Raw genomic sequence first — 18,666 nt, 5'->3', positions numbered from 1 at the left:
AGCTTTGGAAAATAATTAACAGCACTGCTGAGGTGTCAATCTGATAACTGTCTGGGTCGTGGGAAATGTTAGTTAATGAATTTTGTAACGTCATCATTTTGTTCTTCCAGTCTGCACAGAGTACAAAAGCTCACCTCTTTCTCTTTTCTGTCAATGGCCTCTCTCTCCACCTGGAGCTGAGCTTCAAGTGGCATTTCTCCTTTTGCTGCAGCAAGAGACGGTCTTCTGTCTTCCACCTAGACAGTCACATACAGGTCAATGGTTAGTGTACAGCTACAGGAGAAAGGAGAAATTCTGGAAAATGTACACAGTGTTATTAAATCAGATACAGGGCCCTTTAGTAACGGAAGTGTTTGTATAACTAGGAGGTTAAGTGACTTTCCAACATCCAGTACAGCTCACCATCAGCAAGTTTAAAAAAAACATGGATGTCAGTGGTCCACATCCCAAGACATTCATGTTGTATTAAAGACAATAAAACCTATTTCCATAATTTCACTAAAAAATATATTTTTATTTTATATGCTGTGTGTTCATTGTTCTTTTGATTATCGAAGAAATGATGTTACTAAAGAGCCTCAGTTGGACGTGAATCTTCTAGAGCCGTACTTGCTCTGACTTGCAAACCAAAGCAACCATCAGGAGTTCTTTTTTTTTCTTGAAGCCCTTTTCTCTTATATTTTACAGTTCTATGTTTATATAAAAAAATGCAATTATTTGTATCATAATTTGCTAAGGGGAGGGGCCATGACACTCTGTTCTCATGGTGTATCCTTATGCTTGGCGTCATTTAATATGGAAAACAGGTTACTTAGTGGCAAAAAAGTACAGCTATGCAGAGCTCGAGATTGAAAATGCATACCACAGCCTTTACTGCTTTGATTTTTCATAGGTTTTTTTTTTGTTCCATTTTGTTTACTTTATCAGGGTATATACGCTTGGCAGCAAAAAAACACGTATTGTCAGTGATCAATTGCTATGATTTTATATGTATGTACAATCTAGTAACCTTAGTCCACACACATGATAAATTTGCACAGTAGGCCATAAATTTCTATATTAATATTACCTTCTGCAGTGTGTCGGCACTGATTAGCAGAGCCTGCTCCAACTCTCGTATCCGGCACTCAAGCTTTTCTATCTCCTCATTCCTCTCCTGAACATCACGCTGGAGCTGCTCCTTACACAACAGCAGTTCGCTGCACTTATCTGTCTTCTCTTTCAGGTGACTTTCCAGTTTTTCTACCTGTGGAGAGTAGCACGAACAACCAATGAAATTCATCGTCTAAGCATATATTCTAATGACAGACTGTATATAACATCCATACCTATGACCAGTCATCCTTAAGTGTGTTTTTTTTAGGGTTTGTTGTATATAAAAAATCATTAACATTTATAAATATATTTTGTTTGTATTTGTTGAGGCTATAAAAAAATGCAACCTTTGCTGAAATATTTATATGCAATATGAAGTGGTTACCCAAGGTACTTCTTGTTACTTACCTGTTCACAGTGGGTCTCGCTGAAAGACCTGAACCCAATAATGTAAAGGGTATTTTCAAACTTTGAGCAGTATGATGTATCTTAATTGCAATTATAATTTAAATTGCAAATTAGTTTACCAATAGGCTGCATTTGCCTTGCAATCATTTTAAACAGGTGATCACCTCCATTGAACTTATAATAAATCCTTGTGTATATGCACGTACATCCCACACATAATTCTGCACTGTCATGTGTTTGATGAACTTTGTGCTCAAAGATAAAGTGGAACTTCAGCCAACATTTTGTTTTTTTCAGTCAGTGGGGAAGGGTTAGGAAATCAATTGGGTTTTTACGGTTGTCTAATTTCCTAGCAAGAAGAATTCCTTTTACTGTTTGGCTACCTGACACCTGGATAAGTAGAGAAGGGAAATCTTCCCTATGATATCGCAGGAACTCGGGATGACACAACAATTCAATTAGGCTGGATCCAACAATATATAACTAGGGGGGTATTAGGCCGGACTGGAATACTGGCTAGGCTGTATTTGGCCTAAAGGCAGGAGTTTGCCTACCGCTGGAATAGATGGATAACTTAATCACAAGCTGCTTTGGATGGGCTACCAATTTGTATCATATTATAATATTTGGTACATTCAATATTTATATACTGAAATTGAAATACATTTTAAGTACAGAGATTTTTTTTTTATAAATATACAGTGTGTGTTTTCAACCATATATTTTCTATACTATCTCCTATTTTAAATGCTTTATTCTTTTGTCTTTGGTCATTCTATTATTATGTTTTTCTACAGTAATGCTTTATGTATATAGTCTTAAGTATAGTAACAGTATAATCTCTCTGACCCTGATTAGGGAAAATCAAATATCTCCTGAAATGTGTTGACATGTAATGGTTGGACTTCTGTGCCGAAATAAAAAAAAAATTGGATTCCTATGTTTCTTAGTGAAGCTCTTATTCTTCCTTCACCTTCCAGAAACCAAAAAAAGCTTCAGCCTAAAGTGTAATTCCAGATTTTTCCAAACATTTTTCTAGTTTTGGAGAGAAACATTTGACCTTGTTATTTCCTACAATAGACGAGTGGCAGTTTACAACTATTGCAATGTTTTAATATTTTAATGTGAACTGATTGAAAATAAATCATTATTTCTCTAACACACATGCCACTCTAAACTCCTCTTTTTTTCCTCCTCCATTGTTACTATACTTATTTTTGAATGAATTCCCTATAATTGTTTTGTCTGACACTTGTCAAATAGACTCGAAGGTAAGTTACTTTTCATTACTTCTGCGAAAATCTAAGGAGAATTTTCCAACAAGGGGAAAGCATTAAAAAATTCAACAGACAATATTGACTCCTATCTGACCTCAATACTCTGATGGTCGTTAACAGGCTGATGTCTTTGTGGCATCTTCAACTGTTGCTCCAACTTTTGAATTTCCTGCTGAAATACATCTCGTTCATGTTCACGATCAACTGCCTGTTCCTGTAGAATAATAAACAGAAGGCGGTCAGTGATTCTCCAGTCATGTTAATGTACAAAGGAAACATGCTTACAATACTAGTATAACCAAAATCACACAACTGTCTCTATATTTGGTATTCTCTATTTTCAATTTGGCAGCATTAAGCAAATTTACTACCGAGGTTTTGTGAAATCAATGGAAACTATGTTAAAGGAGACCTTCTGGTATTTATATTTGGTATTATTATAGCCACAGACTCCCTCACCTTCACTGAGTTTACTTTACACAGTATGGCCTATTAACCTTTAGATTCACTTGTTTTGTAGGCACCTAATTTTTGTGGCTTATGATAACGGATTAAACAAAAGTGCTAGTAAAGGTTCAAAGGGCATATTGAATATCTCCCCTGTTCTTACACTTACATCTAAGAACCTTCGGGTCTTCTCCAGCTGTTTCTCAAGGGAAAGGTTCTTCTGGCGCAGGTCTTCCAGAACAGCGTTCTTTTCTTGCTCCATCTGCATGTTATGGCTGACCTGTTCCTCAAGCTCCACTTCCAGCACTTTCACTTGCTTGTGTAGGTCTCCCGAGTCTTTCTCGGCTTGACGCTGAACCTCAATCTTCTCCTTCAGGAGCTTTTCAGTCTCCTCTAAGAGCTCTGCGGAAGAAAGTCACAGAAGATGAATTAGACCCAGTTCGGTGGAAGCCACATGTTTAATACCAAATGCACGTGTTCAGAAAAATATTGGACTGACTGACATATTAGAGAATTGATGTAGGCCCTAATTGGGCTGATTTAGGAAAATCACAACAATAACTTGGAGAAAATAAAGAAAGGTTGTTAAATTGTGTTTGAAAAAATCCAGTTTTGCTGCAGTATTTGTAATTTAACCCAGAAAAAACTAAATGGATATTTATTTTAAAATTAAAACTTATAAGTGCAAATTATTAGAATTAAATTACAAAACATCATTACAAACATAAATTATATAAGAAGTTATTCTAAAATTATTTTTTTTTGTTTAAACCTTTTTCTGTAAAAAAAAAAAAAAATGTTGTAGCATTTAAAAATTAAGCTAGTGCATATGGTCCATGTTCTATGAAAGTTGTATAAACAATAGTTTATGAGGGTTTAACAATACATTGAGGAGTTCTATGGCAATGTAAAATCACATGTAGATGGTCTAAATTATTTGCATAGGCTGTATAAGTTTACTTCTCATGTGCTTGTGAGGGCATTATTTTGTATAACACAAATGATCTTAAATTATTCACCCAGTGTCTTATTAGCATTTGTTTTATGTTCCCAGTCTCAATTAAAATAGTCAAGATTTGGTTTGTTTTAGATTTGTTGTTCAGATGTAAGAATGTAACATTTACTTTATTATTTTTTTAATGTTTGGGATAACCTACGATGACCTATACAAGAACAAAATCTTACAGTAGAAGTTTTGCCACTCCAAACTGAGGCGGTTAATGTAGTTCTAACAGTGAAGATTCCTTCTAGAGATGTTCCTGGCACAACAAAATGAATATAGACTAAGGAATAGTCGATTGGACCATATGATCTGGAAATACGGAAACTAAAACCTAAACAGGCTTCTCATGCAACAGCTAAACCCAATGAGTTATCTAAAATATATTTTACTAGCTCAAGCAGAAATTTCAGTGTATAAGTGCACTAACAGCCTTCACTCCATACCAGCCTTTCTCAACCTTTTTAACACTCTTCGGTGAACCCCTGCTATAATTACTAAATCCTTGATGGTGAGTGGAAAGAATTTTTCTTAGATTGCTGACCAGTGGGAAGAATATCCACCTTACAGATTGTATCCTCAGCTTTCTGTATACCTGATCTTCCTAAGTCCCCTAAGAAAGCAGCTGTTGCGAAACGCATCGGGACCTCCGAGTTGCAATCCAAATAGTTGTTTCGGTTATGATTCAATTACAAACTATTGTATGTGTATGAATTTATGAAAACTTTGTACACAAAGCACCATGTTATAACAGTTGTTTATCAATCAATGTGTGATAGAATAAAACTGTCATACTGACATATTTTCTTTGTTCTTTTTGAACCAATAAAAAAGACCCCTTTCTTCACTCTAGCTTGAATAGACCAAGTTTAAGTCTTTTTTTTGCATATTATCTATGTTTTGGGGTTGGTTCTCTATTATTTGTCACTGATGAACCTATTACCCTTTTTATTGATTCTGATTGGATCTGTTTAAGTCCTATAGCAGTGTTTACCAAGCTTTATACTACGGGGGAACCCTTGAAAAAACATTGAGGTCTTTAGGGAACCCCTTCTATAATTACTATATCCACAGCTCACAGTACATTGGTGTGGGATACAGCAGGAAAAATTCCTCTTACATTGCTGACAATTGGGAAGAATGTCACCCCTACACATAGCCAAAAAGATCATTGGTGCCACCTAACCTAACCTGAGAGGCACAAAGCCCTTTTAGATATAATTAAATGCTACAACATTTTGTTTATTAAAATACATATTTACGTATTAGTTTAGAATATTCTTCCAGATTTAATTGCACTCATACCCCTTGATACCTAATATTCTAATATGTCAGCATGCACAATCCAATATTTTTCCCAGCACATCTGAAAGCCAGGACGTGTCAGCCCAGTGCACCAGGTGCAGTTAAGCACACGGTCTAATACTTTCCATGGTTTGGACTGCAAACTTTCACCGGGTGCTGTTACAAGGGAAAGAGATCCGTCACAAAGATGATTAATGTGAAAATGAAAAGAAAATCACCAGGCGCTAAATGCAATTTTCTTTCTCGCTGTTTCAGCGAGCCCTGCCTATTACCATCATCTTAAGTAATCGTTGAATCTTGGGTGATCCAAAAAAACAGAACAGAATAAAAAATTTAGAATTCCATCCCGAGAACTGAAATCAGGAATGATAGAGAATGAAATGTGATTGTGATTGGTGGATAAGATGATGGTTATTTCGGGGATTTGATGCATGTTAATGAAAAGATCTGAAATGTAAGAAATTCTCCAGGAAAGGGCTAAACACATTCCATCTGCTCACCAAGTAAACTAGTTGTCTATTTAAAGTGCTCAGTATATGACCTTTCACAAGAGAGCTAAGGCTGTATGACATCTCAGACGTCATCTGAAGACAATTATGCCTGAAGCAGACTGGCTGTTATAGGATTAGCTGCCATAGATACCTACTGTATATAGTTCCTTTAGAATTTATAACTGTCTAATGATCAGCCCAAAACATTCGCCCTCTGCTGGTCATAATTCAGCACTGTAACTTAGGTCTCATGACTGCAGTGCACACCTGACCTCATTAATGGACTTAAAAGCAATTCCACAGCTTCATAATGATTAATATTATCTTATGTTTGCCCATGTGTGGAATGGACTGTTTTGGATTTCTGTCTCAATGTTCATGCCTTGAATTATTTTGATCTTGTACCATTTTGCACTGTACTGAGCTTGTCTGTTCTTTTTTGAATCATGGGTTTGTTACCTCTGCTATTGTTCATCATTGCTTTGTTTATACCTGTACCTCACGTGGTCACCAGCCCTTTGGCTTTGCTCTGATACCTCTGCTACTGTCCATCGTTTCTCTGTTTATATCTGTACCTCTCCTGGCCGTCAGTTTGTTAGCTTTGCTCCGATACCTCTGCTATTGTCCGTCATTTTTCTGTTTATACCTGTACCTCACCAAGCCATCAGTCTGTTTGCTTAATTCTGACTACCTGGCTGAGGACTTATGATATACTACAGTCTGCTGTCAGTAGCTCTACTACATTTAAATACAGATGATACCCTTATAAAACAACATTCATCAGCTAATTTCCCTAATTTCAGATAACACTTAGACTTTATAAAGACCTTGGCTCTCATAGGAAAGTGATCAAGCCACAGCCTGTAAATCACCCAGCAGCATCTCTTGGTAAGTGAAATTAGTTTAATCCTTCTATGTAGAACCTCACACAGAGCTTCTTGCTAGGAAAAAGGGGCACCACAGAACAAGTGGTCATGTTAGGAAAGTCCAGAAGCGGGTTATTTCAGCAGTGACAAGCCAGGATTGGTTAGTGCAAAGGAATCAAACAGAGCAAAAGACCCAAAAAAGCCAAAAAGGATTAATTCATTCCCAATCTGTGCTCTTAAAACACCCGATTACAGTGCTGGCCATGCGGGATACAAACACACCTTCTTTGGGAGCTGCAACGACTGCAGCTTCTACTAAGCCTGGGAGGATAAAGAACAAAACAAATGCAGTGTATGTAATTCACATGCCGTCTACAGTTCTTCTGAAATGTGATAATACTGGAAAGAGGAGAGAAAGCAGCAAAGGAATGAACTGGGAGTGAAATTAGACTGAAGCAATGTGAAGATCGCTCATTCGAGAGAGTATTCTGTGAAATATTTTCTCATCAGTATACAGATCCTTGTAATATTCTCCGGATGTCATCAGGATGGAATGACCACTGTAGGTTGAACTGCCAACTGGACATTTATAAAAATTACGGGGTAAAAGATTTGTTTTTCTATGCACCATATTTTTAGCACAGTTTTCTATTTTTACTTTTAATAAAAAAAAAAAAAATAGACAAGCAGAATTTTAACTAAAAAGCTGATATTGCCCAGTGTTCAACCCAGATTTTTTTTTAAGCCAGGTGGTAATAAATTGTAGGCAGGTGGCAGCTTCTGTATCATGACTCAACTTCTCAGTAACCACTCAAAAACAGCTGGGTGATTACCAAAAAGTGCCGGCTGGTACACCAAGCTAAAAGAGTCTGGGGAGAACACTGTTGCACAATTTTATCACAGTTTTATAAATGCCTCTCAGTGGTATTGGAATACCTTGGATCTGTTATACTGATGGCCTTACCTTTTCTGGAAGATGAGATAGGATCTAAGCCCATAAAATAACATATTTTTACCCAAGAATAAAACAAAAATGTGTTAAAATAAAACGGAAGGATGGACCTAGTTGTGAATTATAAATTACCTAAAAGAGGACCTGTCCCTGGGGTTTGGAAAGACAAAACTAACAAAAAAACACTTTAATAAACAATTTGCTTATCAAAATGCTCCACTGTGATAGCTGGGCTTCTACACCTATACTTATAAGTATGTAAATATTTTTTTTTTTTTTTAGAGTTATGTGTATTTTCTATAACCTTTGTCTAACCAGTGTACACCATACAAAATTTCTACAAATTTCTACAAGTACCTTGGGCAAATTCTTTATACTTTATACCTCTGCCCACTCTGCTGCCTTGCCTGTATTGATAGAAAATCATCAAGCTGCTAATTTGAAGCTGTGTTTGAAGCTGATGTTCAAAAAAAAACTTTTGTACAAAATTTAGAAAACCTCACTGATAAGATGTAACAACATTATAGTTATATTGTAATAACTCAGTTTCATTCATGTTCAGATAAAGGAGGACCTTTATCTGTATGTGATGTCAATAAAAAAAAACCTTACAAGCAAAACAATTTTTTAAAGTGTTATAGGGACATTTTAAATTATGATACAACCACTGGTCAAAGTGGTAAAATTTGTCTTTTTTGTTATGGCTTTTCTTTACCAATCAACATTTTTTGGAAGACAATCTAATAATCTAATATCACAAGGGGTAACTAAAAAAAAACATGGATCTGTTGTGTCAAAAAGATTCATGGGATGCAGCAGACCTTAAAACTACTCGAACAACACATTTTTGTTTGTTTAACTTTAGTGTCTGTTTTTCTTCCCTGGCAACAGGTCCTCTTGGATTTAATTAATACACATTTCCAATGAGCATTTGTCTATAACAGCAAAATAATAATGATCTGTGGGAAGAAATTCGCCTTAAGATAATACCAGTTGAAAACAACAGTAACCAACAAAATAAAATGCATAAACACAAAATTTGCAACAAATGAAAAAAATGAATTGGTGAATTTTCATGGAAGACCAAAAAAAAAGTAAAATTTAGATAATGTGAATACCTAATTATTATAATAATAATTATGAATACAGTGAAGGCAGTACATGCAGTAATAAGGCCCCTTGTTGCATTGCAAAGTGTTGATAAAGTGTGTCTGGGGTGACATTAAGAATTGATGGGATATGCGTTGCCACGCATGTAAAGGTGCTCATTACTGCAACACATAAGCCTTTGGAATGCAAGTCTGAGAACTAGAAACAGACATAGCTGTGCATTCCCGTTTCTGCTACAAGGTTATTAGCATTTTCATGGCAAAGGGCAATTTACATTTAGACCTAAAAAAAATAAACATCTGAAGGTCACAAAGAGGTTGTCCAAATATTTTTTTTTTCTGTAAAAGATTTCTTCTTCAGGTGCAGAATGGCTGGACACCTTGCACAGGAAGTAAAAGGACATCTCAAGGTGGACACAATAGCTTTCCAAGGCTGGGGAGGATACACTTTCATCAGTTAAGCTGGGTGATCCAGCAAACCTGAAATGCTACAGAATTCAAAGCATTTGCTAGCAAATAACTGAAGAAATCCACTCCAGGTTTGCTGGATTACCCAGCTTCACTGATAAAAGTGTATCCTCTACAGCCTTGGAGAGCTTTAATAAATCAGGCCCATTTAATCTGAGACAGGAAGTAAAAAGACATCTTCTGAATGCAGACACAGTAAATACAAAGAAAAACCTTTTTCACTGCACCCAAATAAAATGCATTGGCTAAAGGTCTGTCCTTTGTAAGTATTAAAAGCTCACAAAGATTTTTAAAACAGAACAAACTGAAATTTTATGTAATCTAACTGTTCACAAAGATTACTTTTGAAATGAATTTTTTTATTGAATTTACATAACAAGGATTTTTAAAAACTTCCTGTGCCAGATTGTATTGTCTGGGATTCAACTCTACAGATTACCCCTCAGGAAGAATTTACCTAAGCATTTTAATTAGCTATTATGCTTAAAAATTGCATTATTTTTTACATACTTGGTTAATGTTTTTCTTTTCCACTATTTCTTTTTTACTTGCAATGTACCTTTGAACTTAAAATGTTGTCTAAAGGGTCTGCTGAAAAAACCAAGATTGCGATACCCAGCAGCATTCTCTAGGCTTTTGGATACTCACACAAAGAAGGCTTTTACTATGCACATTAAATGCACATATATGGCCTGATCTATTAAGAACTGGAGAGGATATATTTTCATCAGTGAAGCTGGGTGATCCAGTAAACCTGGAATGGATTGCTCCAAAGTCATTTGCTTTTTGCTAGCAAATGTTTTGAAACCTGGATCAGATCCATTCCAGGTTTGCTGGATCACCCAGTTTCACTGATTGTAAACTTTTCTGGACAGGATTCTCTCATCCCCTTGTCATTGGTTTGTATCTTTCTGTAATTTGCTACTCTAATTAATGTACATCTTACAGAGTAAGATGTTGGCGCTATATAAATACATATATAATAATAATACAATAATAATAATAATAATAATAAAAGGGATTCCTTTTAAAAATTAGCTCTTGAAGTAAATGCTCCCCCCATCTGTTTTTTATTAGATTTATATAATTCTTTCTCATGGCCATATTATCCCGTTCTCTATGACAAGTTAAAAAGCCTTTTAATTACACAGTCATGTCACTGTGACCAAATACAAACACTGGGCATATACACCGCCCTTCAGGTGTCTGGCAGGAACAGGCTGCGTGTTATGGGACAGCAGTGATGAAATATAATAAGGAAATATGTGATACTTTATGTCTGACAAGTTTAATTACAGGAACAGTAAAGGATAATTACAAGGATACCTACGTTGTTCTGCAGGTGCTGCACTGGCTTTCAGAGCGAGTTTCTGGCGGGACAGCAGTTCTTTTTCCTCTTGTATCTGCTGCCGCTCCTGTTCCAGTTCCTGCAATCTGTTACCTGTACTTTGCAGCTCCTGCTCCAGATGCCGGATAAGGTCATTTTTCTCCTGCATCTGTTTCTCAAGAAAGACTCTCTCATCTGTGTACCCATCGAGGAGGCCTGGAGGAGACAGGAAGGACTATCAGAGGAGGCACTGGGACAATACATATGGCAAATATAGTCTAGGGAATGTTACGTACTTTCAGTTTAAATCTGATAATTACATTTCAGGTGCATCAAAATCAAAGATGTGCACAGTGTTACAGTTTAATAATTGTAAAAGGCATCCATATCATAAAAAGAAAAGACAAGCACAAGCACAAAATACAAGCACATTGCAGAGAGGAACATAGCTGGGTCCGAGCTCTCTAGCAAACTAGTTAGTAAATCATTGAATATACTGGAATATAAACTAATCCAAATATAAACCTAGATACGTAAAATACAGAAAATTTGCTTCGACTAGAGTATATTGCTAGTGCACAAAATGTGGGTCACTGCTAACATTCAAATCAGTAACCAATAGAAATGCCAAAAAAAAAATGTACAAACACAGATGGGTTGAGTTTGAATATTTCCTCCATTCCTTTTACAGGTTAAATTATTGTGTACTTCTGAGTTGGTTATTAAGGGCCACTTGATCTTATATAACCTTTTGTGCAATACTGTTGGTTAAAAGTATTGTGGACTCATGTAAAGTGTGTAACATGGGGACACAGCGCCATCTACTGGTGTGGCCTGTGCATAAACAGATTCTTTTTCTAAGGCAAAAATCATATTGGTTATTCTTGGTTTATACATGGGTATATATGTTAAAATTCATATTCTAGTCAGTTCACATCTGCTTTAAGTTTTTAGGAAAGGGGGCATTTTATATATTTTTACTTCTACTATATTTGTATTATTTAATATACAGAATTGTAAAATTCTGTAAAAAAGAAGCTGTACAGTTAGTAACCCTTCACAAAAATGGTTTTTACAGACTTTTACTGCCTTTCACTACACAAATTCATACGTTCAAAAAAAAAAAAAAAAAAGATAAAGTACTTGTGGTAACAGAATGGAGGCTCACTGCACCATTTCACAACGCATGATTCTCTAAGTACGTAGCTCGCTGCAATTGCTATGAGACCAAGGATTACAAACACGCAATTACAAAACATCACGACACATCTCATTAAACTTCAAAAGGACAAAATGAAAATTCCTTTTTTGGATAGGCATTTACCACCCAGGACCTATCAGTTATTAATAGTAAAACTTACATCAATATTGACTGAGCAAGTCTGTACAGGTTTACAGCATTGTCTGCGCATTCCAGCTGTCATCTCTGGGTATCGGAAGGATTTTTACACCTGCTAATACAATCCCAGCCATGGAAACACTGTTTCCATAATAAGCATATCCCAAGGAGGATATTCTGTGCTTCTGTTTATAAGACAAGCTGATGCACAATTTACATAACAAACTAATGATTGGTAATGAAGATTGTCCTGAGGGGAACTTAGGGGTGTCATTAACTGCTGCAGTCAGTAAAAATTATTAAAATATATATCTAAAAAAAATTCTGGAAGATCCCAGACTAAAAGTTGATAGTTTGCCAAAAATTCCAGTTTCCAGTTTAATCAAGACAAGACCCACCAAGTCACTGGGGGTCCTGTACACAGTGTGGGGATACATCTACCCCATGCCCCCTCCTTCCCCCTAGGTCATTAGGGGTCCTGTACACAGCATGACTACCCCCATGCTCCCTCCTCCCCCCTAAATCACTGGGGGTCCTGTAGACAGCGTGGGGGTATAACTACCCCTATGCCCCCTCCTCCCTCCTAAATCACTGTGGGTCCTGTACACAGCCTGGGGGGTACATCTACCCCGCCACCCCCTGCTCCCTCCTAAATCCTTGTGGGTCCTGTACATAGCATGGGGGCTACACATCTACTACCATGCCCCCTCCTCCCCTCCAAGTCAACTGGGGTGCTGTACACAGAGTGGAGGTAAATAAACCCCTATTTAATGTACAGCGCTGCGTAATATGTTGGCGCTAGATAAATCCTGTTTAATAATAATAATAATAATAATAATAATAAACCCCCATTCCCCCTCCTCCTTTGCAAAGAAAAAAAACTGAAACTAGCAGTACTTTGAGATCTATATATCTACTTCACTGTCAAATGAACAGGAATGCTTAGCCGGGCAGAAAGCAGAAGCTGCAAAATGCTGGTGCTTTGGGCAGCTTGATTGTACTTTCAATGCCCTTCTAACAACCCTTGTACATCTCCGATCTGCCAGCCGCTAAGCAACCCCCTTTTTATCTCAATTTGGAACGCATTGAACATTATATTTAACTACTGCAGTGGTGCAGAACAGGCATGTAACCTTCACTCCTGTACAGTGCAAATATTCCCTGACAATCTATCCCTGATAACCTGGGAAATCAAAGGTCAGTAACTTGGACAGATGACAATTTAATGTTAACATTAATAATATATAGTTTCACTATAAATTTTGGATCAGGCAGGTTATTTTTGCAGAAAGGGACCGGCGATGTCCTTTCTGCAAAAATCCCTGCTGTGCATGCATGGTTCAGCAGTGGTTGCCAGGATACCCAGCAATTCCGGTTTCCCCTGCACATGCTGGGAATGAATGAACTACTGTGCGCTTATGCGGGAGTTACTTCATCCTGGCCCAGCCAACCAAAATGTCTAAAGAAGAGAGGAAGGAAAAAGATGGCTGTGTCTTGCCATAGACCTGGGACAAATGAGTATTGTGAGTCTGGTTCTGCTTTATTTTCATCATTTTCTAACATAAGTAAAGTAAAAGAACATAAAAAAAAAAAAAAAAACTTTCTTGACTCCTCTAGTTGCTTGCACTTCTAAGAAATAATTCATCCTCAGATATTAAATCAAAATTTCACTTTGTTTCTAGTCCCTGACTGACTTTTTTATGTTATGGTCTCTGATGCTAACAGAAGCCATGACAGCCTAAAGTATATGTTTCGCTTGTGCTTTGTGCCAAACAGAATGAAAATAAACCAACTTCAGCTCCTAGAGTCTGAGACAGAAAAATAAATAATTAAACAGCGTTGATTGCTTGGGTATCTGTTAGGCTGGCATTCTTCCGGCTGACATATCACGTTAATAACGCCCAATTAAAATAATAATGTGCACATATAATTAGTAAAAACAAAGAAACCTAAACAAGATTAAAAACAAAATGACTTGGACATCTTTAATCTGCAGATAAATACTGGCTCCTGGGTTTCCTAATAATAGGCCATGGACGTTTATAGAATAGCTATCCTGCACAAGTATGCTTTCATTTTTTTGTAAATCTCTTGGGATCCCCAGTGGTGCCATTGTCCTTCTTGGAAATGTCACTTCTGTCTCCTTTTGCAGTCAAGATAAGAGAATCCCACTCTTCCTGTTGCATATACCACTAAACAGAGCAAATATTCTAGTATAGCCCATGACGGTTGAGAGATTGCGCAGCCACAAATGCTAGAAGGTGATTCAGCAGCCTGGTATGCACTGCAAACTAAAATCTTATATGGACTATATCAGTAGTTGTTGCAATCAGTGTATTTGTGTATGCTTCTTTGTAGACTGATGTCTTAAACAAAGAAATAAAAAAAGTCTTTTTTTTTTTTAATAACTGGAACCCTATACTATCTAATCTGGTGGGAACGCTGTGCTCCTGTAGGCTGAAAGTTCTGTTCTTGGTTCGAATAACCCAATATTATTTTCCTTTGTAGAATTCTAGTACAATATGTAGAAATGCACACCTGGAATACTTAAGTATCCCTTCAGACATTTCAAATCTTAAAGCCCAGTGACTTCGGTGTCTCAGAAATGATATTATCTGTGTGAAATATGCATGATCATCAAACTTGTTCTATCTCAGTATTACCTGCAAGCTTTAGGCAGGTGTGTAATAAATAAAATATCTCTGTTGTTCTGTCACATGCAAAGCCCTGCAGCTAATTCCTACAAGTGCAGAGGCGTCTAAGGAAAAAATACACTGCCACGTCTATAAAACTGGTCTGTGTATTCTAAAACATTCCTGAGAAATAAACGGGACATAATAATCTACACACATGTGCTCAACTAATATATAGATGGGGATTAGGAGAAAGACGAGCAAGAGGGAAGAGGGAAAGAGAAGTGATGTGAAGAGAAAATAAAAGAAATTGGTGAGAAGGGAAGAAGGGAAAAGAAAAGAAAAAAGAAAAAAGCAGAGGAAGGGGTGAAGGAGGTGGGCTGATATTAAAAAGGAGAGAAGAGAAAAGGGCGAGACAGAAAAGAGGAGAATAAGAGAGCAGAAACAGAAAAAAGCAAGAGAGAAAAATAGAGCAAAAGAAAAAAAGAGAGCAAAAGAAGGAAAGGAAAGGAAAGAACAGGGGAATGCACTAATGCTAAGTAATCAGTAGGTATTTATTACTTGGGACACCCTCTGGCCAAGGCTAGACATGCACACTTTATGGAGAACTTGACAATGGTATGTCAACAATGCAGAGTGACCAATACAACCCTGACCTTTTGTCAGAGTAAAAAAAAAAATGGTATAAGCTGAAATGCTCAGAAAAGTCAATGGACATCCTATCACCAATCTAAAAAGTGTTTCCCCAAACGATAACAGAATACAAGCATACCTCTGAGCACTTTGGTAGATAACAGTGCTGTATTGTAGCTACTAATGCTCAAATATACCCAGGCTACTCTTTGAATAGAGCATGTGCACAGGGACCAATGTGTATAGTAAATTAAATATAATTATTAAGATTTATATAGCGCCAACATATTACACAGCGCTGTACATTAAATAGGGGTTGCAAATGACAGATACAGACAGTGACACAGGAGGAGAAGAGGACACTGCCCAGAAGAGCTTACAATCTAGGAGGTGGGGGAAGTATCATTCATTAGGGAGGAAATATGGAATGGTGGGTAAGTAGTGAGGGTTAGGAGACGGGTAGGCAAGTTTGAAAAGATTGTGTTTGAGAGCTAGCCGAATAGGATTAGGAAGCCCATTCCATAGAGTCATTTAGCGCTGAAAAAGTCAGGACTGAAAAAGAAATACCATTCTGAAAGGGCATTTAAGTACCCTGTTAGTCATTGAAAGGAATAGATTTCAGTAGATGCCTCCCTTGGTGACACATTTGCTGTCTTTTTAGGATATTGGAGGAAAACTGGAGAAAATGTATTTAAAAAAAACCTATTTAAGATTTTGCTATCTACTGTCTATAGAATGAGCCGATACTCCCAGGACTGTTTCAGGATTAGACAACACACATCTTGTACAGATAAATATTACAGTATCAACAGCATTTATTCCCAAACCACAATCTCCTTTGATTTGTGCCACTCCTTAGCCTAAGGTCTTGAAGGAGATCCAGATGATCTGGTTTGCAGCTATGCTCCTATTATAAGAAGCTGTATGGATCTGGTTTAAAGATGTCAATAAACATAAAAGATCAGCACCAGATAAAAGTACATTTTGGTCGGTCGGACTGGATTCTTCTTGCCAGTTGCTATTGTTGTTTTATTGGACATTTTTGGTGGAGGTGTAAGGTACCCACAGATCCCTTTTTTTTATAGATTTTTAAGTAGACACTTTTGGAAGGAGTGACTCCCTGGCTCCCTCAATGCCTCAGATTATTTAGTGGTATCTTCCACTTGCAGACCCTATATGCTTATTAATATATAGGTTTTATGTGGATAACCCTTTGCATTTACCATGATTACAGGTGACAAATGGAGTAAATCCATTACAATCTCATTCACCTGCCATTTATAGCTATCCAATGCTGGAGAGGATACACTTTCAGCAGTGAAGCGGGGTGATCTGCTGAAAGTGTATCTGGTCCAGGATTCAAAACATTTGTAAACAAAAAAAAAAAATCATTCCAGGTTTGCTGGATCACCCAGCTTCACTGATGAAAGTATGCCCTCTCTAGCCATGGAGAGCTTTAATAAATCAGGCCTAATGTGTGTGGTCAAGCAATATGGACGTTATCCCGAGAGACCTGAGTACTGTCTTAATAAAGAGGCATTACAAAGACCTGCAAAGGCTCTGTAAGCAGGCCCAAGTGTGATCAGTACTCGCAAACTGCAATAAACGTTTGAAGCTCTTTGTATTCTTAATATGACATAAGCTGAGCAGGTTCTATGTGCAGGCATATGCAAAAACCTGGTTTTACAGCTGCCGTTTTATGAGAGAGATGTAAATGTTAAAAAACACTGCTGTACTATGCAGGAGAGAGTCTTGGTAAAAAAACACATGACGCAAATAACTCCTATGCTTAATACTGGTAAAAGACTACTACCATATTGTAATTTATCTAAAATTAGCATGTAAAAAGCTTCCCTTTAGGCTTAGCATGTTAGTTATACAGAAGCCAAACCTTGATTCCAAACTTTCATGTAACAGTATCACAAATTAAATCTTAATCTAGTGCATTTAACTTGTTCCAGGCTTCAGGCAACTGATTCAAACCTGTTTTGTGGCGGTACATATTCCTAAAGCAAACTTTGGAGTTTGAGAACTTCTTACAAATACAGCATTTACAAATTTACAAATACAAGGTTACCACTGTACCACCTAACAAATATACAAAAAGTCTGCACACCTATGTTCTGATAATTCTCCTCTGTATTTCAGTAGGTTTATTTACCTTCAGCTTTGCTCAGTTCTAGGGCTAAGTGCTCTCTAGCTTTGGCCTCCTCGCCGAGTCTTTCTTGAAGCTCCTCCTGGCATCGGAGCAGGTCAGTAGTCTCCTGTTTCCTCTTCAGGGATTCCCGCACCAGTTCCGTTTGTGCTGCCTTGGCATGTTCAAGCTGCAGAGTGAGAAAAGTAGACAATGAGACCACTGAAAAGGGTATTATCAAGATTTGACCACGCACACTGCTAAAGTGTACATATATTATTATAATGAATTGCTTTGTCAAAGACTATTCCACAATTTGCCATATGAGGTACATAATGAGTTGATTTATTACAGTATATTTCAACAGCTTTCTCCTAAATATGTTGTACATTATATATACAATGGTGGGGCTTGTATGGTCAAATCTAATGTTTATGAGCTGGTAGTAGCATAGTTATTTGCAAGACAAAAAGGGTACCCATTGGGTTCCTAGTTGGGTATGGGGCTAAAAAAGGGATCTGCTGGATTCCTTTATGGCCTATGGTACTGTGCAATAAGTATGTTTCAAAGGGTATATTAACCTAACATTGATAATGAAGATCTGAATGATGCAAAAAACATAACAACATGAACACACTTCCTGTTGGATTTTTATGTCATAATGTTTAAAATGCATAACTCTGCATGGGGAGGCAAAGTATGCATTCTTCACAGGTTAACAATAAAACAGAAAGTTTATGAATATGCAGCTAAATAAAATAACTTGGATTCCGTTGCGCACAGCTTTAGGCTTAGTGCCCCTTAATTATTTACACTAGAGTCTGAAATAACTTAAGACACATCCATGCTATAGATAACATAGTATTATAGGCTACACAGCGGTGTAATACTATATTGTGGTAAAGGGATAGTGTTTCTTGCACCAATGTACAGAGTAAGAGTACATGTACCAAAAACATTTACAGACTGGCACCAACCCAATGTTTTGGGTAGCTCAAATCAAGTAATATAGATACTGAGATTGCCCATATTAAAACTAAGGGGGTAGAGGAAGATACCATGGATTGAGGAACCATCAGGTCTTGGCTTTCATGCTTTAACCTGCATAGTAAATAAAACTACTGAACTTGGTAATGAAATAACCCCACTGCAGGTTCCATAAAACAGTATGCTCAGACCTAC

General features: G+C 37.0%; 1 protein-coding gene across 9 annotated transcripts in view; it reads right to left on the bottom strand.

Moving 5' to 3' along the window:
* AKAP9 (A-kinase anchoring protein 9) overlaps positions 1 to 18,666 on the bottom strand; it is a 132,803-nt gene that overhangs the window by 30,924 nt on the left and 83,213 nt on the right. For 7 of the 9 annotated variants that reach the window (XM_072412834.1, XM_072412833.1, XM_072412839.1 and 4 more), the window contains 7 exons: positions 17,512 to 17,674; positions 10,749 to 10,961; positions 7,172 to 7,210; positions 3,397 to 3,629; positions 2,875 to 2,994; positions 1,070 to 1,246; positions 135 to 236 (listed from right to left, as the gene is read on the bottom strand). In XM_072412834.1, coding sequence (XP_072268935.1) covers positions 135 to 236; positions 1,070 to 1,246; positions 2,875 to 2,994; positions 3,397 to 3,629; positions 7,172 to 7,210; positions 10,749 to 10,961; positions 17,512 to 17,674 — 1,047 coding nt within the window. The remainder of the gene's footprint in view (positions 1 to 134; positions 237 to 1,069; positions 1,247 to 2,874; positions 2,995 to 3,396; positions 3,630 to 7,171; positions 7,211 to 10,748; positions 10,962 to 17,511; positions 17,675 to 18,666) is intronic. The other 2 variants (XM_072412842.1, XM_072412835.1) reach the window with 1 other exon arrangement.

Source organism: Pyxicephalus adspersus, chromosome 5 (genome assembly GCF_032062135.1).
Source record: "Pyxicephalus adspersus chromosome 5, UCB_Pads_2.0, whole genome shotgun sequence".
NCBI classification, from domain to species: Eukaryota; Metazoa; Chordata; class Amphibia; order Anura; family Pyxicephalidae; genus Pyxicephalus; species Pyxicephalus adspersus.
The sequence above is the reverse complement of the archived record's forward strand: the minus strand, read 5'-3'. Positions and strand labels throughout refer to the sequence as shown.